General features: G+C 28.2%; 5 protein-coding genes across 6 annotated transcripts; 4 read left to right on the top strand and 1 right to left on the bottom strand.

Annotated features, from left to right (window-relative positions):
• The first annotated feature begins 2,959 nt into the window (after positions 1-2,959).
• LOC124942328 (extra-large guanine nucleotide-binding protein 3-like) lies at positions 2,960-3,905 on the top strand. Its single transcript, XM_047482811.1, has one exon. It carries the CDS (start codon positions 2,960-2,962, stop codon positions 3,830-3,832), a length of 873 nt encoding a protein of 290 aa, XP_047338767.1. The 3' UTR covers positions 3,833-3,905.
• Position 3,906: 1 nt separating this feature from the next.
• On the top strand, positions 3,907-5,969 carry LOC124942317 (extra-large guanine nucleotide-binding protein 3-like). Its single transcript, XM_047482799.1, is given in 6 exon segments — positions 3,907-4,026; positions 4,132-4,236; positions 4,317-4,469; positions 4,642-4,807; positions 4,891-5,150; positions 5,241-5,969. Coding segments are annotated over 6 exon segments (1,533 nt in total).
• On the bottom strand, positions 5,940-6,722 carry LOC124925387. The gene is made up of 4 exons (XM_047465381.1): positions 6,517-6,722; positions 6,364-6,446; positions 6,237-6,292; positions 5,940-6,141 (listed from the first exon to the last, which is right to left on the bottom strand). Exons 1-4 carry the CDS (start codon positions 6,686-6,688, stop codon positions 6,063-6,065), a joined length of 390 nt encoding a protein of 129 aa, XP_047321337.1. The 5' UTR covers positions 6,689-6,722; the 3' UTR covers positions 5,940-6,062.
• Positions 6,723-14,855: 8,133 nt separating this feature from the next.
• On the top strand, positions 14,856-16,036 carry LOC124919725 (mitogen-activated protein kinase kinase 9-like). The gene has a single exon (XM_047460047.1). The coding sequence runs from the start codon at positions 14,881-14,883 to the stop codon at positions 15,814-15,816; it is 936 nt and encodes a 311-aa protein (XP_047316003.1). The 5' UTR covers positions 14,856-14,880; the 3' UTR covers positions 15,817-16,036.
• A 2,961-nt stretch (positions 16,037-18,997) lies between these two features.
• Positions 18,998-23,302, top strand: LOC124919724. 2 transcript variants are annotated; one of them, XM_047460046.1, is made up of 4 exons: positions 18,998-19,064; positions 19,857-22,732; positions 22,871-22,946; positions 23,042-23,302. In XM_047460046.1, the coding sequence occupies exon 2, from the start codon at positions 19,881-19,883 to the stop codon at positions 22,590-22,592; it is 2,712 nt and encodes a 903-aa protein (XP_047316002.1). In that variant the 5' UTR covers positions 18,998-19,064; positions 19,857-19,880; the 3' UTR covers positions 22,593-22,732; positions 22,871-22,946; positions 23,042-23,302. The 2 variants fall into 2 exon arrangements, with proteins under 2 accessions (XP_047316002.1, XP_047316001.1); XM_047460045.1 differs by having other exon boundaries at positions 19,857-22,737.
• Positions 23,303-24,863: the final 1,561 nt, after the last annotated feature.

Raw genomic sequence — 24,863 nt, 5'->3', positions numbered from 1 at the left:
CTGTAAGTTTAAGAGATCACAAATAAAGATGTCGCGGACTATTAAGGTCTTTCGTATTTCAATTTTCAAGTTTAAAACACATATTGAATTTCAAAGTTGTAAGTTTAAGAGATCACAAATACTATCAGGTAATGTTGTTATCTGATCATCACTAGAAATGTCTAAGTATGTAAGATGTTTTAATGCTCTTGATATTTTTTCGATTCATTCATGAAGTTGAATATCTCACTTTTGAAGTATTCACGAAGATTTATTTTTGATACACGAAAAAAAAAGTCACTGTGAGAAAGAAAAAAAAAAGAAAAAAGCATACACTATGCTTAAATAATTTTTATTTAATTATTATATTAACTTTGTAATTTAATTTAATTTATTGAAACAATCTCCAAAGTGTTCACTTGAAATAAAGAAGAATCAAAGCTACAAGTTCTTCAAGTCAAAGGGTTTCTATAAATTGTATTAAGGTGATAAAACCAACAAACCCAATTTTTTATTAGTACATATTAAACACATGGATATTTATAAATTATTTAAATAACTTCAATCCAAACAAAATACGGAAATTAGGTAGAATTGATACTAACATTTTTCTCATGTGAAATGCTTGAAAGAATGGATAGTTTTATTGAATTGGATGACAGCATTAAAATTTACAAATGAATGAATTATTTCTAAGTATTTAATCTTAAACATTTATTTTATTTTATTTTTGTTTAAGTTTATTATATCTTGTTCAGTGTACCCATAATAGTTTTCTTTACATGTATTTGAGTTTAATTTTATCATTTTATCAAACATTATTTTTAAAGATATAAATTTCTATTATATTTTAAATTTCATCATTTGTGGTTGTCATGTATTAAAAAAACTTGAATGTTGATGAGTATATTTGGTGACTTTCCAATTATATTAATATGATTTTATATATTTATAATATTTTATATTTATAATATTTTAATGAATTTCTACTCTGAAGAAATATTATATGAAAAATAATAACAGAGAGCAATGCTGACAATATATATTATAATCCATTATATTTCTCCAAATAAAGATGTCACAGACTAATAAATTTTTTTGTATTTCAACTTTCAAGCTTAGAACACTCAACTCATTGAGTTTTAAAGTTTGTAAGTTTAAGAGATCACAAATACTATCAGGTAATGTTGTTATCTGATCTTTATCGGAAATGTCTAAGTACATGGATGTTTTAGACATTCCATGTAAAGCTCTTGATACTTTTTCGATTCACTTTTAAAATATTCACTGAAGATTTGTTTTTGATATTTAGTGACAAATATAAGTTACTGTGAAAAAAAATTATGGGAAGAATGTCAATTTTACACACCAACTTGTAAAAATGTGTCAAATTTAGTTATTAAGTATTAAAATTCTATTTATATATACTAACTTGTCAAAAAGTGTCAATTTTATTTAAAATAACAGAAATATTTAACACCGTCAATTTTTTGCCACATGTAATATCCATTTTTTTAAAATTAACATTACTTTAATTATTTTTCAATTTAAACAAAACATTAAATATTTCTTTATCCATTTTTTCTCTCTCTTTATCTCATATCATCCATTTTCTTCTAACTTTTCTCTCTCCATCTCCATCTCCATTTTCATCTTCATCTCCATCTCCATCTCCATCTCCATCTCCATCTCTAATATGCATAAGGATTGTATAGATAGATCACTTCCTAAAATGAAACTAATTAATGAAACTGAGGCCTTATCCTTGTACTAATTAATGAAATTGAGGCTTTATCCTTGTAGACAGTTTATTCGACCTCTATCCCTCTTTACACATCATATTATTGTATATCATTTTATCCCTACTTTTAATTCAAATGGAAAGAGAGATAAACACAATCTATTTATATTATAAACAAAAAATAAATTATATTAAATTGAGTCTTTATAAATAACCAAATAGATTAACTTCAAAACAACTCAAAAAAATTATAAAATTAAGAATTGAACTACAACAGGATATTACATGATTCAAAATTAATAGATTATATTAAATTCACAGTAAATTTTTGTCACACATAATTCATTTTGAATCATATAATGTCATTTTAGTGGAACTTGTTATAATTCAATTCTTAATTGTACAGTTTTTTGGATAGTTATAATGACTCAATTTAATATAAATTATTTTTGATTTATAATATAAAGAGATTGTGTTTATCTTGGATAGTTATAATGACTCAATTTAATATAAATTATTTTTGATTTATAATATAAAGAGATTGTGTTTATCAGTCAATTTGAATTAAAAATAAAGATAAAGGTTGAATGAACTGATTACAAAGATAATGTCTTAATTTCATTTTTAGGAAGGGAGGAGATGAAGAGGGAAAAGTTAAGAAGAAAAATGGATTGTTGTGGAATAAAGAGAGAGAATGAATAAGGACAATTTTTAATGTTATGTTTAAATGAAAAAATAATTAAAGTAATGACAATATAAAAATTAATAAATTTTTTGACGGTGTTTAACATTTCTGTTATTTCAAATAAATTTGACACTTTTTTAAGTTAATAGGTATAAATAGAATTTTGATACTTAATAAGTAAATTTGACACCTAACTTGAGGTGTAAAATTGGCATTCTTCCCAAAAAATTATCATGTCAAAAGTTAGAGAGAGAGTCATGTTCGGAAAAAAATGCTAATTTAGAGATGTGATTTTGATAACCATGTTCGAAAACATTTTGTCCCGAATATTGTTTTCTCGAAATGTTGCTCTTTCTGTTATATGAAATAATGAAAATTAAAAGTGGAGTGAAAGATTCTCTAAAAAAGTGTTTTCTAAATAGATTCAAAAGCTAACCAGAGTCAGTTAATTCCCGCCCTCTGCCGTTTGTTTACTTTCCAGCCAGCTGATTCTCTCACCAAAACAAGATTTCAAACTTTCAATCTAAGTTTTAGATTTCCCTCTCTTGTTCTTCATGGATGCACGGGAAATTGAAAGCGATGACAAATGGAACGAGATTCTCAGTAGAATGTTGCCGGCCGGATCTCCTCTTCCGGACCAAGACCATCTTGATTACTCTATCGCCATTGAGTACCACGGCCCTCCGGTTCCTTACGCCGTCCCTCGCATCAAACCTCTCAAATTCGAATCAGCCTCCACCTCACATTATCCGCCGAATGTTTCTTGGTCCGGCCGAAACCCTGCCACATCTTCAGTGTCAAGAACTCTATTGGAAATTCTCTATTCAACAGACCGAGACGAAGAAGAGCATGCATCAAGTTCGCAGATCCCGATGATATGTGATACGGAAATGGATTACGATGGTGATGTTTCCTCGTCACGGTCAAGTTTAAACAACTCTGAATCATCTCCAATTCCAGTTAAGAAGAGAGATACATGGTTTCTATGGAGGACTGGAATCTGCAGCAGGTGTGGGATTCGAAGCAGGTTAAGGGAAAGGGAAGTGTGCATTGTATGTGAAGTTAGGTATTGCAGAAACTGTTTGATTAGAGCCATGGGATCCATGCCAGAAGGGAGGAAGTGCCTTGTCTGTATTGGACATCGAATAGATGAATCGAATCGTTCTAGTTTGGGGAAAAGCTCGAGGATGTTGAGAAATGTATGTAGTTCTTTGCAGGTTAGACAGATCATGAAAGCCGAAAAGGAATGCCCTGTAAATCAGCTCACTCCTGAGCAACTCTTTGTGAATGGAAAGAAGCTTTTAGAGAAGGAATTGGCGGAAATATTGAACTGTCCAAATCCGCCTCAAGATCTGAAACCTGGGAAGTATTGGTATGACAAATATTCTGGATATTGGGGAAAGGTGAAATTTGTTGATAATTGCTGATGTTCTTAGTTTTTCTTTCTCAATTATCATTCATCGATTTTCAATCTTGTTTTCAGGATGGAGAGAAACCTAACATGATTATAACTCCAAAGTTAAATGTTAGAGGTAAATTGCAAACTAATGCAAGCAATGGCAATACAAAAGTCTACATAAATCTCCGTGAAATCACAACAAATGAGTTAAGATTTCTTAAGGTATCCTCCATAAATCTTTGATGCTAATTAGTTAGGGTTCATTCCAAATTATGTTGCATTGGTGATGACTGATGAGTACTCATCTTTTTAATTTATATATGTCAGTTGACAAAGGTACCATGCTCTAAGAATACACAGATTTGGTTGAATGATGATGGATCTTATGAGGAAGAAGGTCAAAACAACATAAAAGGAAACATATGGGGGAAGGTTCTATCACTATCCTCACTACATTTCATATTCATGTCAACAATAGTTTAAGAAACTTTTACTTGGTTTTTGCTAGGCAGACATCTACTCGGTTCTTTTGTTCATTATTATCTTTGCCTGTTCCATCTGCAAATCCAGTTTTGCCAAAAGAAGATCATTTGGACCATGGAAAACCTTGTAAAGTTCTACTTATTGGATTAGAGGGATCTGGGACAAGCACAATCTTCAAGCAGGTAAATCTCATATATATGATGTTAGAAAATCTTGTTTGATTTTGGTGATTTTGGTGATTTTGCGTGATTTTGGGTGATTTGGATTTTGATTGTTCAAGTTATAATTTTGCATTATGGGGAATAAATTTTATCGATGAAAAAATGGGTTTGATTACATCTTTCCCTGGAACAGGTCAAGTTTATGTATGATAAAAGGTTCACCTCTGAAGAGTTGCATAACATTAAGCTTATGATCCAAAGTAACATGTACAGATACTTAAGTGTTATCCTTGAAGGGCGAGAGCGATTTGAAGAAGAGGCGTTGTCAAAACAACAAAAAGCAACAACTGAAAATTCTGGTAATCTTGTATATTAATTAACTTCATTGCTTGAAAACATTGGTCAAAATTATCGGAAAATGAAAAGAAGAGTTTTCGATCAGGTGGAATAAGTTGGAGAAGAAGTGAGTCGTCGTCGTCATCATCATGTGTTTATTCCATAAACCCGAGGTTGAAACATTACTCTGACTGGTTACTTGGTATAATGGCAAAGAGGGATATGGATATGTTCTTCCTTGCAGCTACACGTGAATATGCTCCAGTTATTGATGAAATCTGGAAGGATAAAGCTATTCAGGAAACATATAAGAGAAGACACGAGCTTCGTAACCTTCCAGATGTTGCTAAATACTTCTTGAATCGCGTAAGTAAAGCAAAGTCAAAGCCAATGTTCATTTCGTAACACTCTATTATAAGATTAAGGATGACTATTAGCTTCGTTGGGTTACAACAGGCTGTTGAAATATCGAACAATGAATATGAACCTTCAGAGATGGACATGTTTTATGCGGAAGGAGTCACTCCCAGCCACGGGCTTTCCTCTTTTGAATTCTCATTTGATGACAAAAACATTGAAAGGTAACACAATTACTAAGTCTAACAACCGCTCCTCAAGGGTTTTTGTTTCATAAAATCTTTAATAGTTTTACTGCCTAGGTATCAGTTAATTCGCCTACACTCTAAAGGACTAGTAACAAAGGGCTGCAAACGGTTACAAATGTTGGAAGATGTTGGAATTATTGTCTTTTGCGTTTCCCTCAGCGATTACGAATACGAAGATGACGATTCGGGTTGTCTCCAAAATAAAATGATGGCTAGCCGAGACTTGTTCATCAGTCTGGTAAAACAGTCTTGTTTCGCCAACACTCCCTTCGTGGTGTTGCTGAACAAATACGACGTTTTCGAGGAGAAAGTTAACAGGATTCCTATAACAGTTTGCGAGTGGTTCAAGGATTTCAACCCTTTGAAGTCGGGTAACAAAAATAATTGTAATATTCAGACAGCAAATCAAGCTTATTATCACGTTGCTGTGAAATTCAAGAAGCTGTTTAGTTATCTGAGTGGCGGTGGGAAGCTTTTCGTTTGGAGGTGTCGAGGTCGCGAGAGTAAATCGGTTGACGAGGCGTTTATGTTTGTAAGGGAAGTCGTGAAATGGGATCAAGACAAGATTAGATTAGATTAGATTGAATGAGACAAGTTTATAGGAGAATGAAATGAAATGAAAGTGAAATTTGAAAGTATTGATAAGAATGTGACCAGCTAGCTAAGTAAGTAACTACTCTTCCTTAATTCTCTTCTCTGCTTCCTCCAAATTATGAATCTCCTTGTTGTACATACAGATGCGGTAGATACACCTATCAATCAATCAATCAATCAATCATATGAAAAGAAATCAAACGAGTTTGTAAAATAATCAAACTCTGAAAGAAACAAAAAAGAGGAATCGTACCAGTAGAGGAGACAGGCTGAAGAACAGAGGATCATGTTCCTTTGAGACTTGAATATCTTTGAAGATGAATAAGAATGAGATTTAATGAATTGAAATAGGAAATTGGATTGGATTGGATTGGATTTACCGATTTGTCGTAGCGATCTCTTTCAGATGCGGTGCAGTTGTCGCCGGTGCAGATTGATCGGTTCTCATACTTCCAGTAGATATCTATGAGGAGGAGAGATTAAGTATGGAATTAGAGAGAGAGATTGAGGAATGGATTGAATTGAGAAAATACCTAGAATCTGGAAAGCGGCGAAAGGGACGATGAAGATGGCGGGTTGAAGGATGAGCGAAACAATGGAGACGAGACGAGATTTGATGAGATTAGGCGATGGAAGAGTTAGGAGAATCGCTATGGCTGCCTCTGCTGCTACAACGTAACCGACGATCATCCATTGAAGACCCATAATCAGATTTGTGCTTTCCTTCTTTAACAATCAAGATTTATCAGCTTTCTATTTTCTAACTTAGCTACCTATATATATATATATATATATATATATATATATATATATATAATCCTATTTTTTATTTAGAATAAAGCACTTTTTATTTTTATTTTTATTTTTATTTTTATTTTTATTTTTATTTTTCTGAAAAAAATACATTAATTATTTTGTAATGTATTAGTTAATTCTAATTCTAAATACGGGAAATTTGACTGGATGACACTAAAGATGTTCATATTCAGCTTTTGATCGGTGCATAAAATTAAACGCGCTGGTGATTTTTTTATTTTTTTTGGACGAAAATATCCCTGTTGCGAGACGCAACCGGTAATCGTGAGACGAAAAAAAATTTAAAAAAAAATTGTCTCGCGAATGCCGATTGTGTCTCGCGAATGTGGACGTTTCGCGACAAGGACAAAATCGTCCAAAAAAAATGTATCGCCAGCGCATTTAATTTTATGCGCTGGTCAAAAAAGTCAAATAAATCTATTTTTAAGGCCATTTCGTCAAATTTCCCTTAAATACATATGCATGAATTTATTTATTTAAATCGAAAAAGAATTAAAAAAAAAACTAGAATTGACATGATTTAGTGTCTTTACCAGTCATCTTTCTTATCAGTCAGTAGTTTTAAATATTAGTTGTTGCACAAGTTTTTAATAGTCAGTTAACTTTTACATAAGATTGTTTAAAAATTCATATTTCTTTCTTTCATAATCGCTAACCACATTTTCACAATAGGTTACAAGTATGAAATTAGATAAAATTTGTCTTTTCAATTTTCTCGTTTAATCACAAATAGTTCCTCACGATGAAAATTTTGGTCCGAAATACTTTCATTTATAATCTAAAAGTAATTATATTCCAAACAAATTATATTTTATCAATCAAAATATCTCTAACTGTTTATGTCAGTTTACATATAAATAGACATCATATTCAACTTCTTTGTGATACAAGGGACATGATGGAGATTTTGTCGATTTTCTATTATACAAATTTTCCTTCTAACCTAGCAGCAACACGAAGTCGATATTCCTAGTCTCCTTGAGATTTTGGATTTGACTCGTCAAATGTCAAGTTCTGCACCTAATTAAATGGTTAAGTGTGTTTGTGGATTAGGTGTTCAACCCACATTAATTAATTGCACTCCAAATGATAAGCGAAACTCATCCTTCTCAAAAAAATCACTTTATAAAAGAAAATTATGATAAGTTTTTCAAATAAATATCTTAATTTTTTATAAACATAGTATTTGTTTAATATTTTTCAAAACTTTTCAAAACTTAATAAGAGATAGAAACATCATTTATTGAGGAATCTTGACGATTCACATGGTAGGCTGATTTAATGGTAACGGTCATATTAATTCATCGTTTTGATCTAGGAAATTGATTTTAGTTTGTAAAATTTCTCTATAATTTGTTTCAATGAACATCTCACCATCAACGTCTTCATTTCAAGAATTAAATGTTGATGTCATAAGATCATGAACCCTTATTTTCTCCGTTAAGACTAGTAGGTTAAGAGTCATATCGGTAGCCACTCATTTTTTCTCATAATTGCGATATATTTTCATAATCAATTAATTATTTACCATTATTAATTAACTAAATATTTTCTGATTAGACTACGTCAACACCAAGAACTTTATTAATGCATTTCTGCCTTTAAAGAACTAGGTATTTCTCAAATAAACCGTCTTCAAAATTTTGACCCAAAAGGAATCAAGTTCATAAATAAGTCGTTTGTTTGCACTATTAAGCTAGATTTAAAGATTGAAAATTTCTAAAACTTAAACCTCCAAGATTTTTTATTTAGCTTGTCCATTTGCACTAATGAATTTTCTTGTTAGTAGTTGAGCCCCACAAAATTTTAGCAACCGTTCAATTAAGAGATGAAATAGTTTCTCTTGAAAACTTTAAAATGGACATAGTAAGGTTAAGAATGACTTGAAGAACACCTTTAATCAAAACATTTTTCTAATTTAAGTAATGTTGCTTTCAAATTATAAGTTTTTTCCTTCAATTTTCATTCAACCACTTAAGTGTTTTGGATTTTGATCTTACCTAATCAATCAAGAGGTATCCTAAGATATGGACCAACATTATCTGTCTTCATTTTGATTTTAAAATATATATATTTCAATATAACTAAGTTATTTTTCTTAATATTACAACATTAAAATAAACATATAAATGTTTAATAAATAAATAAATAATTCAAAACAATATTGATATTTTGTTACACTCTTAGAGCTTGTTTGATATTTTTTTAGGTTTTATTTGGGTTAGAATAAAAAATTGTTTGACTTAATTATTTTTAAAATTAGTTTTTTATTTATTTAATAATTATTTTATTTTTAAATAGATAAGATAGAAAGATAAGAGAAAATATATTAAATAATAATATTTTGATATTTAAATTGATAATAAAAGAGTAATAGAATAATTGAAGTGAAAGAAAAAATAATTATATTTTTGGTAAAATCTCGACCAATTCAATATAAAACAAATTCATAATATTCTTTCATTTCTCAAATTTAAATTAGAGTTTGCTGTTTATTTAAATAAATTTGTTTAAATAATATTGTTTGGGGTAATTTTGAGGAGGTTAATTTTTTTTATAAAAATATTTATAGATTATTAATATATAATGATAATAAAAATATTTTAAAAAATAGAAAATAATTTTATATTTTAGTTAATTAATAAGAGATAAATAATAAAAAATAACTAATTTATTATTTTTGTTTATTTGAATTAGTTGTTAATATTTTATTATATATATATGAAAGGGAAAATTTTAAAGAATGAGAGATAATAACATGGTGCATTTATTAAACCTTCTCTCTAAGCAAGCACCAAACTTAAACCTATAATGAGCATTCATCAAAAAAAAAAAATCATCAATACTCAAATTTACGTTTTCATTATTATTCATACTTAAAAGTTTTTTATTTGTATGAATCAGTCCTTACACTTAAATTATGTATGTTTTGTATATTGAATTTGTTTATATAATTTATTATTTTAATTTATTTATATAATATATTTATATTTAAATTTATTTATATTTTATTTTTTGTTTTTATCCTATATTTTATATTAATATTTTTTACTTATCATAAATTTATAATAATTAACAACATTTTTAGAATTGATAAATCATCTATTTTAGGTATTAAGTACTTTTTTAATAATGTTTATTTTGATGTATTTTTTTTACAAGTTAATAAGTTATTGTAAAGTTATGAGATTTAATATGTAAAGTTAGATAAATATATATGTATTATTAAAAAAGTTAAAAAATTGATGTGAAAAGGAATATTTTAATTTTATTCTTTTGAGTTTGAAAATGAATTTTTAGGTTAGAGGTGAATTATTATTTGATATGACATTTTTTGAATTTTGAGTTTAAAAATAGGTTTATGAGTTGGAGATGGCCTAACTATTGGAAAAATAAAATAATTCTCTATTGTTTTCCCAATTTTTTTTTCAACCGATAGCTTCCCTCTTTATTAAACTTTTTTTTGTCTACCCATCTTTCAAACAATTTTTCTCATTATACCCACCCACGTTTTTATTCTCATTATCAAAATATTCATATTCTCTATTAATTAACCATTAATTACACATTTTCCACATTAAACTAATAAATTATTTTATTTTATAAATATATATATAAATATAAATATATACAATTAAAATTAATAATACATATATTATATAAATATTAAAATAAAATATATTACATAAATATTAAAATAACACATATATTTTATTTTTACTTAATTTTATAAATATAATATATATAATTAAAATTAAACATTGTAAATTAAATAATTCAAATAAATATTATAAACTAAAATAAAATACATTACATAAACTTTTAATTAATATTATATATTAAAACAAAATATATTAAATTATATAAATATTAAAATAGTATATATTACGTAAATATTAAAATAACGCATAATATTACATAGTATTTTACCTAAATCAATTAGAAATTATAAATTATAAATAAAACAGGTTTATTGCAAGCGAATGTCATGTTCAACGCGATATAATGCCATGTTCAGCGCGATATAATGCCATGTTCAGCGCGTTATAAGACAATATCTAGCGTTGTATAAGGTTATATTCAACATTATATAAGGTCATATTCAACACTGAACTGAGCCAGCGCATTATAAGACAATATCTAGCGTATAAGGTTATATTAAACGTTATATAAGGTTATATTCAACATTGAACTGAGCCATAACTAGCACGGTATAAGACCATATTCAGCGTGGTATAAGGTCATGTCCAACACTAAACTAAGTCATATACAACGTTGTATAAGCCATAAGGCCATATCCAACACTGAACTTATAAAGACATGTTAAGATTTCCGGACTAACTTAGAATGACCTTCTCGCAACAAAATTCTCAATGTTAGAATGACCTTTTTCCTCCAAAGAACTTCATGAATTCTATAAATCATATGCCCAATCAACTGGATTCGACATTTGCAAAGTATAGACCAAAAATAATGAAGATGGTAAGCAAAAATACTTTATCATAACTTGTGCCAAAAGTAGTATGAAAACATCGAGGTCCAAAAATATTTTTCGACCTAGACCTACAACTAAGATAAATTGTCAAACTAAGATTATAAAAAAAAATTGTGATAACAAGTATATGTGTTGAGCATAACTATAAATTAAGTCCTGACAAGACGCCACATATTATATCCTATAAATTATAAATTATAAATTATAAATTATAAATTAGTAATAGACTCAAATGCACATAGTTACATATCTATGTGGAAAAATTAATCAATAGAAAAATATTTTAATTAATAAGGTCTAAATAATTGAGATAATAAAATAACTGATTTATTAATTTTCTTGTTTATTTGAATTAGGATGTGGTTGGAATTAATACTTTCTTTCTTATATAAAAAAATTGAAAACAAAATCCTATCCAAAATTAATTATTTAGTAGTTGTGTGACGCAAGCAAGTCTCATATTGCATTTGCCAACGTCACTAAAGCATTAATAAAGGATAAGAAGTTTCATAGAAGTTTGGATATTTTCTCTCACTCTAGCAACGTGGTTCTTCTTTTTCACCTTCTTTGGAAATTTGTTTTTTTTTTATTTCTTATAAGGTTTTTTAAATAATATATCAGTTATTTAAATAATTTTAAAGATGGATAATTTTAAAAAAAGAAAATAGTATTTACATTCATATATAATGATAATATATATATATATATATATTTATTTTTGATAAAAAAATAAAATATATTCTTATATTTTAATTAATTAATTAATTAAATAATTTGATTTATAAAAGAATGAATAATATAATATTTGATTATATTAAAAAAAATCTAAATCAACTTAGAATTTTAAAGTCATTATAATTTAACATGCTTTAATAACATGGTATTTTTTTAATTTATTCATAATTAAATAATATTTTATTAATAAATAATATATTTAAATTCACTAATTAAAATATAAAAATGTTATCTATTCAAAAAATATTTTTTATAATTGTATATTAATATATTTTAAGTTTTTTTTATTAAAAAACACTCATTTTCTAAAAACATAATAATAATCAACATTTTTTAATCTATGTCTCAAAATCAAAACAATTATATATATATATATATATATATATATATATATATATATATATATATATATATATATATATAATAATAAAAAAAAAAAAGACACTTTTGACGCAATAAAATAATATATATTTTTAATTAAGAAATAATATAATGTCAAATTTATTTATTTATATATATAACTTAAATATTTCTTAATGTTTATCTTTTTTATAATTCTATGTTTTTGTTTACCCTTTCCTTTATATGTCTTATTCTTTTGCTTATATTTTTGTCATTTTGTTAGCACGTTTTATACGAAGAATCAGGTATACATTAATTTTATTTATTTATTTTTAATTTATAAAACTAACACAAATATTTTTACCTTAACTTAATAGATTTTATTGAGAATATAATTTGAGACTTGTGTTATCTTAAACAAGAGTTTTATCATATAAACTATTATAATATGTCACATGAATATTTTGACATAAAATAAAAATAGTTTTAGGGATGACTTATTCTATCAGCTGACAATTAAATGTGATTAAATTTCATAAAATAAAATCTGGAGTAAAAGCATATATCTTGTAATTATTCCCCTCCTATAATTAAAAAAATCCACAAAACAATTAGTATTCTGAATTTATAGATCATTTCCATAGTAACCTAGCTATCTTTTAATTAGTTATTCCTTTATTGTCTATTTCTTTTTATTATCTCAATATAATGGTGGTATTTCTTTTAGTAGGAAAATTATCTTTAATTTACTATCATTTTTACATTTGCTTACAAAATCAATCTCATAATTAAAAACCATACTCAATTCATGTCATTTTTTGAATTAATGTGCACCAAGGTTTATTAACTGGTTTTAATTTAAAATATTTTTATAACTCATTTTTATTCTTTATATGTTACAAGGGAAGCAATCAAAAAATTATTTGTTACTTTTTGTAGATTCTTGATATTTTGCTGCAAGCTGTTATATTTAATAAGTTGATCCCTCCCCAAATAGGAATTATCATTACCCAATAGAATCCTAAATTTGAAATATGAAATGATAGACAAAGAATGAGGATTAAATAATAATTAGTTGATTAATTATGTTAAGATTTGATACTTTTATATTTGAAAATTTTTGAAGGTTGGGTTGATTTGCTTATTATTTTTTAAAGTATTTTATTTTATTTATTTTACTAACAAATAAATCTTAAATAAATGATTTATTAACTTTAAAAGTTGATACAATTAATTAAATATATTTTTCATTTTTTTCATTTAAATATTTTTACTGTTTTATTTTTATTGAACTTTTTTTATTTAAAAATTAATGATATATATGTGTTGTTTTTTAACCAGAACTGAAAATTTTCTACCTCTAATTAAAAATGTTTATAATTGTGTTATTGTATTCTAGTCTTAGTATAGATAATGGTGCTTTTATAATTATAATATAAATACATTTCTTGACTTTGCAACACTATCCTATCTGGATATTTTAAACGGATTTATTTCAATATATTTATTATATATATAATTATATTGTTAAAAAAATATATAAAAAAATTAATAAAATATAATTGATTAACTTAATTCTAAAAGAAGGGTTAGAACTTAGATGACCCTACTATGAGTGGCCTAATTCCTCTCACAATTCTTAAATTGAGTTTGTTTTTGATCCACATTTATTTTTCTGTTAAATGAGATCTTTGTAATTAAATTTGTTGAACTGGATTTTTTTTATAAATTAAATTATAATAAGGAATAAATCCAGAATTTAGAATTTGAGTGAGTTTTAAAAAAAAGTTTAAAGTGAACTTAAAAAAAATAACCATAAAATTTTAAATAAAACTAATAGATAAATATAAGTTTTACAATTATATAAATAAACATTGAATTATATTAAAAAGTTAAAAGAAATTAAAGATAATGTCATTTTTTTTGTAGCCTTCGATCCACTCTAGCCCCTACATAGATCCGCCACTAAATTCATAATCAAACACAATTTCACTTTTTTTCATCAATTATATCACCCAATTGCATCAATAAAATAACTGAATTACTAAATTATTTTTATTTAAAAAAAATAAATTAAAATAAAATTTTATTTTATATATTAATACTTTTAAGTCTATACATACCTTCTTAAATTCATCACCGCTCAACGATTTTTAAATAAACCAAATTTATTTAGATAAACTCAAACCGAACCAACTCCAAGTTCGATATAATAATATAATGAGTTGATTTTAATAATTTATATAAAAAAATTTACAAAATTTTATTTTGGTGGAATATACAATTTACCCATCATCATGAGTGATGGCTATAAACAAATAAATAAATAAAACCACTTGTTGTATGTCATTATCAAGTAGCTTTTATATAGCACATGTAACAATTTAATTAAAAATAATCATAAATAGGACCCATCTCCAAATTCCTCCCCCCTTCCTCAATTCATCACTCATATATATATAAATCCCCCATCCATCTCTCTCAATAAACCCTTCCTCTTCTTTCTTCAATGGCCATTGTTCAAGGTCGCCGCAAGCTTAATCTCAAGCTTCCATTACCAGAAACCCTAGATCGCCGCCCCAAATTCCATCCAATTCCAATTCCAAATCCAATTACGTCCGACTTCGAAAAACTCCAAGTCCTCGGCCACGGCAACGGCGGAACCGTCTACAAAGTTCGTCACAAAAGAACATCCGCCATCCACGCACTCAAATTCGTCAACGGAGATTCCGATCCGATTATCCGCCGTCAGATCTTCCGTGAAAAAGAGATCCTCCGTCGAATTGATTCCCCTTTCATAGTCAAATGCCACGACGTATTCGAAAACGGCGGCGGTGATATCGCGATCTTGATGGAGTATATGGACGGAGGTAATCTAGAAAATAAACTTCGTATCTCAGGGAATTTTTCTGAGTCGGATTTATCAACTGTTGCGCGGGAAGTACTTAACGGATTGAGTTATTTACATGCGCATAAGATTATTCATCGGGATATTAAACCGGCGAATTTACTTTTGAATAAGAAAATGGAAGTTAAGATTGCTGATTTTGGAGTTAGTAAGATGATGTTTCGAACGTTGGATTCTTGTAATTCTTACGTTGGTACGAGTGCTTATATGAGTCCTGAAAGGTTTGATCAGGATACTTATGGTTCGGTTTATAATGGATATGCTGCTGATATTTGGAGTTTAGGGTTAACTTTGATGGAACTTTATATGGGTCATTTTCCGTTTTTACCTAAGGGTCAGAGACCTGATTGGGCTACTTTGATGTGTGCTATATGCTTTGGTGAACCGCCGAGTTTGCCGGAGAGTTCGTCGGAGGAGTTTAGGAGTTTTATTGGATGTTGTTTGCAGAAACAGTCGGATAAGAGGTCTACGGCGGATGAGCTTCTGAAACATCCGTTTGTTTTGGGTCTTTCGACTTCCATTAGGGGTGGGGTTTAAACGAGTCGAGTCGAGATTTGAGCTCGAATCTCGACTCGAACTTGGTTTACTCGAGTTTGAGTAGCTCGAGTTTGTAATAGTGTCGAGTTCGGTGCCCTCCAAGTTTTGTACATAGGAAATGGGGAGCTCTTAATTTTTTTATTTTTAGTTTTTATTTGTACGATCTAAATTGTCGCAAAGATGATTTCTAATAATACAAATAATATTCGTACAATTTTTTTTTTTATAATTTCTTAAAAAACATGTTATTCTATAATAACTTATATTTAGGAATGTGAAAAAAACTAAAAAAATCAATAACCCAACTAAACAGTTTGGTTTTAATGGTTTATTGATTAATCGGTTTTAACGGTTCGATAAACCAGTTTTTTATCGGTTAAATGGTCCGATTTTCAGTTTGTCTATTTTTCTAATGGTAAATCAGTAATAATTTAATTATATATTTTTATATTTTATAATTTGTATTAGTTATTTTATAAATAATAGATATATTATAAATAATATTTAATAATTTATAAAAAAAAATATTTTTAAATTTTAGATTATAATTTTATAAAATTATTTTAAAAAAACATTATAATTTATATAAAATTTTACAAAAATAAATTAAACACAAACTAAAATAATTTATTTAGATAATCATTATTTTATTGTAACTTACCGATTCAACTACCCGTTTTATCAGTTTTATAAAATATAATATATCATAATAGAGACAAAAAAGATGGAGAATAGTATAATAGAAAAGTGCAAACAATAATTTGAAAAAAAATCATTTCATAAATTTATTAATTAATTTAAAAAATTGAATTATCGACCAGTTAAACTCGGTTAACCGATCGGAACCGACCAAAACTGGTAAAACTGATACCATTAACGGCCGGTTAACCGGTTTATAAAATAAAAATCAAAACCGGTCTTAACCGAAACCGTTTAACCAGTTAACCGTCCGGTTGAACACCCCTGACTTATACCTCAAAAATATTATATTACTTTTCATTTTTTTCTATCAAATAGTTTAATTTATTACTTAAAATATTATATATATTTTTTATAATTTTAAATTATAATTTTGTATTTTATCATTATATATTAATATTTTGTATTTTTAAATATAATGTTTCAAAATTATGAATAATTATTTAAATAAGTTGCCCGAATCTTACCTCTATAAATCGGTCTTAGGTGAAAATCATCGATCGAATTTTTCGGTCCTAATTCAAGAACATCGGCCAGACATCTCGGTCTTAGCTCAAGAACATCGGTCGGAACTCTTGATCCTATTGAAATTCAAGGTCCTAGGTTCAAATTTCTCTGTCCTAGGTTTTGATCCGGACCGAAGATCATCGGTCGAATTTCTCGGTTATAAGCTAAACAAGCCTCGGTCCTTAAGAACATTAAAAGTTTATTTTTTTAATTCATTTTTTTATCTTGGATTCTTTGATCCAAGAGTTTGGGTAGTTTTACAAAGCTCTCAAGAACATGTTGATCATCATCTCAAGGTATCAACCGACTTGAATGATGATCAATTTGTTCAAAACAGTTTGTGATAAAAAAAATTATTATTTTTTTATTTTAAAGTTGTTTTGAAGTGTAAGAAGTTCTCAGTAATTTTCTTAAAGTACATATTCTTGATTGGTATCAAAACAAGAACATTGATGGTTCGTTTTGACCAATTCAAGAACTCCAATTTTTTTATTTTTTTTTTTATTTTGATCAAAATGATCGGGATGAATCAAACATGATCCAAACAGTTGCCCAACATTATTACAATCATGTTGGGAAGATTTTTGGGCTGTGATTCAACATAATAACCCAAAAAATAGCAACCCGTTTTTTTGATTTTAAAAATTCAAATTTGGGTTTTTGTTATTTAGAACGATTGATCGATTCTACCATATTTAGATAGTTTCTAAATAATCCTAAGATCATTATCCAACCATAAAATACCATGAACCCCAAGCATACAAGCTTATACAATTTAAAATATAAAAAATTTAAATTCAAACTGTAAATATGAATTAAAGGGTGATTGAATCCTTACAAAGGATTTGAGAACACTCTTTAGACTTTAGGAAAACTGTTAGAATGCACAAATCCGAGTTTTAAGACCTCAAACAAAAAAAATAAAAAATCCGAAACTTTAAACTTTAATAGCGAATTTTTGATTTTCTTTAATTTGAAGGGAGAAAGTTAATTTATTGCCTTCGGAATAACTTAAGAGGGTTTATTTATAGCTAGTGACGGACCCATGATTCGGTGGTGGGATGGGCTTGAATAAATAACAAGAAAATTTTGGATAAAATAAGTAAATAAATGTAAGTTTTACTATTTTTTTAATAATTAAATAAACAAAATAGTAAAATATATTTTACTGTTATAATATATATAAAGCATTTTACATCTAAACTGACCAGAAATTTGAAAACTTATTAGTAAACATTCATGTGATGATAATAGACAAAGAATAACTTGCCTTGGCAAAACTTGAAGTAGTAGGTGGAGTTGTTCTTCGAGGGATTCGTTATAAAGCTCCCAAGCTTTCTTATAAGATCTGAATTGGCGGTTTGTTCCAGGTTCAAAATATAACTGCATACATCATATTATCTATTAAATATAATAAAGAAATTAAATTTTAAATTTTAATTAACATTATTAATTATTAGATTTAATTATGTAAAATTAACACTTTTATATTTTTATACTTAAAATAATATAATTTTTTCACTTAGATAAAAGAAATATATATATAAAAGAAAATTAAATAATTAAATAAAAATCTGTAATTACATATTTATTATTATTATTATTTAAACTAAAAAATTAAATACAGTTAAATATAAATATATTTTTTTGTTATAGTTTATTATTATATTTTAAAATATAATAAATAAATTAAAATTTTATAAATGTAAAAAGTAAAAGAAAAATATTATATATTTTTTTTTAAATTTATACATTTTTTTTTAATATGAGTAACTATTAAAATATTATTGTAAATATAAATATGAATTAACCTAATAAATATTTTAATTTATGGTAGGTAAATTATATTATATCTAAAATTTAGTATATTAGTTTCCATCGGCGTTTCCATCTTTGACCTAAAAGTTGGGTATTTTTTTCTCACTCTCCGGTGAGACCTCCGTTAACACAGCCACTGCAATTCTCTCTCTTCATCTGCGCTCGGTATCGGAGGATTCGTAGATCGTCTCTTCAAAATTTCCAATATCCACTTCTCTTGATTACAACTTGTAACGTATTAATTTCTCACTTAATTATACTTGATGATTTTGATGACATTTGTTACTTGCATTATCTAATCGACAGCTTCATGTAAAATGTTGCATTAAATGCCTTGTTGCTATATGAATCAATGAGATAAGAGAATACAATTAGAATCTGGAGACAAATACTTGGAGTCCAGTTGATTTGAGATGACAGAACCTAAGTAAACTACTTGCTCTGTTAAAAGAAGTGGTATTATATTAGTTCAATCTATTTATGCTCTGTATCAATTTTGATTTTGCAAATTGATATGAATGTTGATTTATTTTTAGCATGTTTAGAAACATTGTGATTGATTTGCAAATTTTGGTGAGATACTGCTACTATAGTAAGTATCTTTTATTCTATTTTCGATCAAAGTGTATATTTTGGTTGTGAAATGTGATAGGAAGTTAACCTGTATTTCAATTTTGCATGCTCGTAGACAGTTTGGACTTGAATAGAATTTGAATATTAGGAATAATCCTGGTAGTATGTTTGTAAAAATTGAGGAGAGAAGTTTATCAGTCTTTATTTTGATCTTTAATCTTTTTTATTCCTTTCCATGCTCTGTCATCTGTGTACATGTTCATCGCTATTTCTATGCTGTTTCTTGTAGGAGGGTCCAAGAACAATGGTTGGTGTTGCTACATTTTGATTCAACTATTCATTTTTACAATGCCTTTAGTTTTGTGTTGCTTGATTACTATTTGAGATGTTCTTGTATAACAGAAATATAATTGTTGTTAAGAGTAACTCTGTGTACTGTTTTGCAGCCAACTTTCGCTTGAAAGACGATGGATTTATCAGAGGAATGGAAGAGTGTGTGGCCCATCTCATCTGTCTTCTCTGCTCCTCTTCTTCTAAATAATGATAGCGGAGGCGGAGGCCACCCTTTAGGACCTCTCATATTCAACCCAAATATGGACACTCGATCTCTTCTCTTGTCATCCTCATTTCTTTCTTCTTTCGTGCCTCCCTCTTTTCCTCATCTCTCCCTCTCTAGATTCCTCAGCACCACTCCCTCTCCCAATAACCCATCTTCACTTCTCCCTTCCATTGCATCGTCCATCGCTTGTGAATTTGGCCCCCACCAATCTGTGTCTCCTGAAATTTCCACCTTAGGCTATAACTGCCTACAGTTTCTCCGTTGCCCTTTATCCAGTTCTCTTCTAGTCTTGTTTCCCACGGGGGATAACTCTGATCAGGTTGGCTACGCTCTATTGTCAGTGAAGGACGGAAAACTGAGTGTCCAATGCAATGGTAATGATGGGATCTTCAAATCAAAAAATAAATTCAATCATCGGATTCTCAGATTATTGGTTAACTCGAGTAATGGGTTTCCTTGCAGTTCTGGTAAATCATCAATTCATCCTCTTGGTTACGTAATGGCTTGTACAATGTATTCTGTTCATTGGTTTACTGCTAGTATTATGGGTATTGGTTCAAATGAAGAGAGACCTTTTCTACATTTTGTGGGTAGTAAGTTGTTTAAGAGTAATTCTGTAGCCCATGCTTGTTGGAATCCACATTTGCCTCATGAGAGCGTGGTGCTTCTTAGTCATGGAAGATTGTTTCTATTTGATTTGGAATCTTATGCTGGAAAAGAAAGCTTAGACGGGGCAATTCTTGGGAAAAAACTGCATGTTCCATGGGACGACGAGTTCAACAGTATGCGGCATGGTAGATGGTTGAGTTGTGAATTTAGTTGGCATCCTAGAATCTTGATTGTTGCTCATTCTTATGCCATATTTCTTGTTGATTTGAGATCTGATAGTTGCAAGAAGAGTTGTTTGCTGAAGATTCAGTCTTTGGCAATGACAATGGGTGTTATGAATGACAGGTTCACAACCTTTAGTAAAGTTAGCTCTGATGGCTTCTATTTTGTTGTGGCAACTAATCGTTTACTTCTTCTTTGTGATATTCGGAAGCCAATGATGCCATTGCTACAATGGGCTCATGATCTTCCCACACCATCCTATATTTCTGTTTACCCATTGTCTGAGATGAGGTCTCACTCCAAAGATCAATATAAGTGGGCTTCTGATTCGGGGTATTGCATTATTGTGGGGTCCTTTTGGAACTGCCAGTTTAGTATCTTTTGCTATGGGCCACCTCCTAAAGGAACAGTCTCCTCAAAAATTTCTAAATTCAGCAAACAGTTTTATGCTTGGGGACTCCCTTCACAACTCCCGTGTCCTGTTGGCGAATGTCATTGTGGAAGTTGTCTTGTTCGAGATGAGTTTGAGAAAGACGCTCTTCCAGAATGGGTTGATTGGCGACAAAAGAAAGAAATAGTTATAGGGTTTGGCATTCTCGATAAGGACCTTCATAATCAATTGCATGCACCAGAAATGCAAGACAGCTTTACACTAATTCGGCTGATGTCATCTGGGAAGCTTGAATCACTAAGGTATCAAGCTTCGTGGGAATTCATGGGATCATCAGAGAAGATCCATAAAGACTCAGTTAGAGGGTGTGAGGATTCTCTTATGTGTTCTTCAAATGATGGGGAATATAGATTTCCCAAGAAATTTAAGTACCTAAAACTTGACTACCTTGTAAGTTACATTAGTGGTGATCTTGATAGCATTGCATTGAGGAAAACTATAAAGTCTAATAAAAGGCATCATAAGAAAGGCTCCTCTAGTGAATATTTCAATCAATATATATGTGAGAAGGTCAACCATTATGGTTTAGATAAAAATGCGTTCAAAGAAATTCCACTTCCAATGAGCATTTATGAGGTTGCTTCGAGGATTATCTGGTCAAGTTTACCCACAAATATCCTACAACAGGCATTTTCTTGCTATTCTGAAGTAATTGAGGTTCTATTGGATAATAAAGAAGTGTCGCTGGAATTCTTGGATGTTCCAGAACAACCACAATTACCTCCATTTTTCTTTCGAGCACCTTCTTGTCGAAGCAACAAATGGTCAGGAACCACGAAGCCTGGTAGTTCTCTAGTTGGTCCCATTCTTCCTCTTCCAGTTCTAATTAGTTTATCCAAGGCGGAAGATAAAGGGGAAAACTTTGATAACACTGCAATGGAACTTACTCGGAGGTGTAATGATGTTCTAAAAGTGGCCAAGGAAATCGTAACAGGCTCTAGTTCTTTATCTCAAAATGATGATGCAGTTTCTCTTGCAGATGCCATGGATGAAGTTCCTTCTGAAACCAAGAAAAAGGAAGGTTCCCTTGTGTTGCTCGTGCCATCTGCATTTTCTCATACGCAATCTGACATTGATATTGAAGAAGAGAGATTCACTATGTTTGCTTTGGAAAAACGTGTGAAAGGTATCTCCAGGAATGATTATACTGATACAGTTGGGTCAGACTTATTCGATGATATGTGCCCTACAGAATTGAAGTATATTGATAATAGCTTTGTTAATAGAAACTTTGGGCCAAAAGAAATGAAAGCATATAGATTATTGAAGAAACAACACAACAGATTTTTGGGAAGTTTTGACATGTATCAAGAGTTCTCTAAGAGTAAAACTTCCTAAAATTTCACACTTCTATAGCTCAAATGAGACCTCCTCCAACTATGACGTAAACTATAACATCATCAACCGGTGATATGCAGTCAGTTACCCCATTTCTCCAGTTTCTGCTTTTGGTTCTTATCCAAGGACAATGTCTTCTTGTCAGGTGAGCTTCTATAAATCTTATATATATATAGAATAGATTTAATTGAAACTTTTTATAGGATTTATCTTCATGATACTTGTCATAATTTATGTTCTTTTGACCCTCTTATGGTTTGTGTGGATTTAATTTCTAGATGGAGACAATCGTTGAACTGCGGAAGAAGATTGGTGGGAAATTTCACAAACAAGGAACGCTGTTTGAGCTTTCGGGTATGTCTTTTGACCCTCTTATGGTTTGTGTGGATTTGATTAATTTTTCCAAGTTTCACTTATACTTGTCATTATTTATGTTCTTATATTGTCAGATATAGAAATAAAGGAATGTTGTGATTTTTGAGAATCAAGTTGTTTGATTGGCTCATGAACATCCTTTTTGTTCTTAATTGTAAATCCGCAAGCAATTGTTGATGTTTTTTGTTGTTAAAAATTAGGCACTGATTGTAGTTAAAGTTAATTTTAATGTGACAGGAAATTAAAGTCTTCCCTTGAAATTAAATACTAATTCCACAACAGTTTAGTATATTATTTATAAAGTTGACATATGATATATAAATTAAAGCCCTAATTCTTTCTTTAATTTTGGGGTTCATGGTTATATTGCTTTGGAGGTTTACTTTGATACTAAGCCAATGTCATGTTTGGGACCGAATCACAATTCAAGATATTTATAATTTCTTGAAAATTATTTTATGTCATTTTTATCATTCCAGTTTTGGAATTACAATTTTATAAGTTTTCAATGTATTAGAATTGAATTGGAAATTCTATTTATGCACAAGTGCATTTATTTCTATAAGAATGAGGGTTTTGACTTTTAAATAACATGATATTTTCATTTTTTTAATTTGAAAATGTAATATGAATGAGGCAAATAAAAGAACTTATTTGACTAAATAGTGTTAATTTCTCCCTTTTAGAACAAATCAGATTTTCTGCTATTGAATTACAGGCTGAGAAAGAAGATATATATCTGGAACCCAAATTTATATCCGGGTCAATGAACAGTGCAAAGAAGGGAAGTTTCTTTCGCTTCACTTTGTTTTACATTACCGGAGCGATAGTACATAATTCTGTTTTTACATAGATTTTACAATATAAAACTGAATGATTTTTACATGGGTTTTACAACGTAAATACTTAATATGAAGTTAGTTTCATTTGACTCCGTAAATAAAATCTATTAATTATTTTATATTATATATAACTATATATTAAATATAATTAATATATAAAAACATATTTATTATTTTATTTAGAATGTATTTAAATTAATTTGTATTAATTATGTCATATTATATATATATATATATTATATATATATATATATATATATATATATATATATATATAAAATATATATATATATAAAATATACATAATTACTTTGTCACATCTTTTATTTAATTGGTATGAATTATTAATTATTTATAATCTATATATTTTATAAATTTAGTTATGATATATTTAAATTAATTTTTACAAATTTATTAATAATATATATATATATATATATATAATATAAACATATTTTTTAATGTTATTTGATAGATATTTTAATGAGTTTGTTTTAATTATTTTATAATTTATATAATTATATATTAAATATATATATATAATATATTAAAAAATTTCTGATCAAGATATTTAAATGAATTTTAAAATAAAATATTTTAAAATTTATTTACAAGATATTTAAATGAATTTATTTTAATTATTTTATATAATTATATATTAAATATATATAAACGTTCATGTAAAATCACTAACACTCATGTGAAAATATTTATACGTTTATGTAAAAGTATTTATACCTTCATGTAAACCCTGCAAGAGAATAAAAAAAAGATGAAACAAACGCTACCGGGTGATGGTTGCTTCACAAGGTATTTACATCGTTCAAATAAGTGAAACAAACGCTACCTGATGAGATTTGCTTCACTAGATATTTATATTTTAGATAATTATATATTAAATATATATAAATGTTCATGTAAAATCACTAACACATTAATGTGAAAACATTTATACGTTCATGTAAAAGTATTTATACCTTCATGTAAACCCTACAAGAGAATACAAAAAAAAATATGAAACAAACGCTACCTAGTTAGGGTTGTCACATTATTT

Source organism: Impatiens glandulifera, chromosome 1 (genome assembly GCF_907164915.1).
Source record: "Impatiens glandulifera chromosome 1, dImpGla2.1, whole genome shotgun sequence".
In the NCBI taxonomy this organism is placed as follows: domain Eukaryota; kingdom Viridiplantae; phylum Streptophyta; class Magnoliopsida; order Ericales; family Balsaminaceae; genus Impatiens; species Impatiens glandulifera.
Note: the sequence above shows the minus strand (reverse complement) of the source record. Positions and strands in the feature narration are given on the sequence as shown.

Excerpts from the sequence above, each read along its gene's own strand:
- LOC124942328 (XM_047482811.1), top strand. The coding sequence starts at position 2,960 with ATGGATGCACGGGAAATTGAAAGCGATGACAAATGGAACGAGATTCTC.
- LOC124925387 (XM_047465381.1), bottom strand. The coding sequence starts at position 6,688 with ATGGGTCTTCAATGGATGATCGTCGGTTACGTTGTAGCAGCAGAGGCA. Across the intron at positions 6,447-6,516 it reads CGCCGCTTTCCAGATTCTAG|ATATCTACTGGAAGTATGAG; the intron begins GTATTTTCTCAA and ends TCCTCCTCATAG. Across the intron at positions 6,293-6,363 it reads GAGATCGCTACGACAAATCG|ATATTCAAGTCTCAAAGGAA; the intron begins GTAAATCCAATC and ends TCATCTTCAAAG.
- LOC124919725 (XM_047460047.1), top strand. The coding sequence starts at position 14,881 with ATGGCCATTGTTCAAGGTCGCCGCAAGCTTAATCTCAAGCTTCCATTA.
- LOC124919724 (XM_047460046.1), top strand. The coding sequence starts at position 19,881 with ATGGATTTATCAGAGGAATGGAAGAGTGTGTGGCCCATCTCATCTGTC.